The following is a 1550-nucleotide window of genomic DNA, read 5'->3' as shown; positions in this document are numbered from 1 at the left end:
CAATGTTTGTTATTGTTGTTGAGTCCTTTCAGTCATGTTTGACTCTTCATGACCTTATTTGAGATTTTCATGGCAAAGACATTGAAGCAGTTTGCCATTTCCTTTTCTGCCTCCTTTCACAAATGAGTAACTAAGGCAGAGTTAAAAAGTCTTGACTTTTCAAAACATAATTATTGCTATCACTTAATCATAAACATTATATCAATAGAATATTAGAACATTACAGGAAAAGAGAGTTTCATTTTTCTCCTTGCATTCATGAAACCACACACTCGGCCTGATGTATAATGTGTACTTAATAAGTAGTTGTTGAAATGAGTTGAATTCATGAAAAAATAGGCTTCCTGGTCATCAATTTCCTCAACACACCTTTTACTTCATTGTTCCTTAGACTATAGATCAAGGGGTTCAACATGGGGATCATTACCATATAGAAAACAGACACCACTTTATTCTCATCTGTTGAGTAGGTGGACTTGGGCATCATATAAATGAATGTAAGGGTGCCATAGAAGAGAGTGACTGCAGTGAGGTGGGAGGTGCAAGTTGAGAAAGCTTTGGATCTCCCCTCACTGGAGTGAATCTTCAGGACAGAGAAGAGGATATATACATAAGAGATAATGATCACTAACAATGTGATTATAATTACTGACCCAGCAGAGACAGAAGGAAGAATTTCAGGAAGATCATCTTGGTAGTTGGAAAGCTTCAAAAGTGGTGAATAATCACAGAAGAAGTGATTGATTTTATTGGGTCCACAGAAGGAAAGATTCAATAAGCAGCCCATGAAAACACAAGCATTCAGACAACCACCAAAGTAGGATAGGATGAGTAAAAGATTGCAGACTCCAGTAGAAATGTTGGTGGAGTAGCTTAGAGGGCTACAGATGGCCACATACCGATCATAGGCCATAACAGCCAACAGGAAGCACTCAGTTGAACCAAAGGTGGCTACAAAAAAAAATTGGGCCACACACCCTTCCAGAGTGATTAAGGTCTTATCTGCAAGGTAGTTTGTAAGCATGAGAGGGGTGACAGATGAGGAATATCCAATATCCACAAAAGCCAAATGACTGAGGAAAAGGTACATTGGAGTATGAAGTTGAGAGCTGGTTCTGATCAATAAGATGATGATAAGATTACCAGCTAAGGTGACTGCATAAACACTTAGAAATATCAAAAAGAGGATGACACGAAGGGTTGGATCATCTGTTAACCCCAAAATAATGAATTCAGTCACAGCAGTGCAGTTATTGCCAGACATTTGTTTTGGAAATAGCACCTATTAGAAGAAAAGGAGATTAAAACAAAATACAGAATTAAGATATGGGTATGTCTATTGATGTAGTCAGGAAACATTCACAGACCACCTCCTACATATCCATCCTACTATCTTACTCACAAAACTTTGTTGTAATGCACCATGGGAGGTTGCCCATAAGCAAAGCAGAGATGAAAAAATTTGTTACCTCCAAATTTTGTCCTATGAACCAACAATACTCTATGATTTGCCTGTTTTGCCATTTTGTGGCACAGTTTTGTGGCACAGT

General features: G+C 38.1%; 1 protein-coding gene across 1 annotated transcript; it reads right to left on the bottom strand.

Moving 5' to 3' along the window:
- Window positions 1-325: 325 nt before the first annotated feature.
- On the bottom strand, window positions 326-1270 carry LOC122731429 (olfactory receptor 508-like). Its single transcript, XM_043971535.1, has one exon. It carries the CDS (start codon window positions 1262-1264, stop codon window positions 326-328), a length of 939 nt encoding a protein of 312 aa, XP_043827470.1. The 5' UTR covers window positions 1265-1270.
- Between the last annotated feature and the right edge of the window lie 280 nt (window positions 1271-1550).

The sequence above is a fragment of the Dromiciops gliroides genome, chromosome 6, assembly GCF_019393635.1.
Source record: "Dromiciops gliroides isolate mDroGli1 chromosome 6, mDroGli1.pri, whole genome shotgun sequence".
In the NCBI taxonomy this organism is placed as follows: Eukaryota; Metazoa; Chordata; class Mammalia; order Microbiotheria; family Microbiotheriidae; genus Dromiciops; species Dromiciops gliroides.
This window is presented reverse-complemented; position numbering and strand designations above follow the sequence as displayed.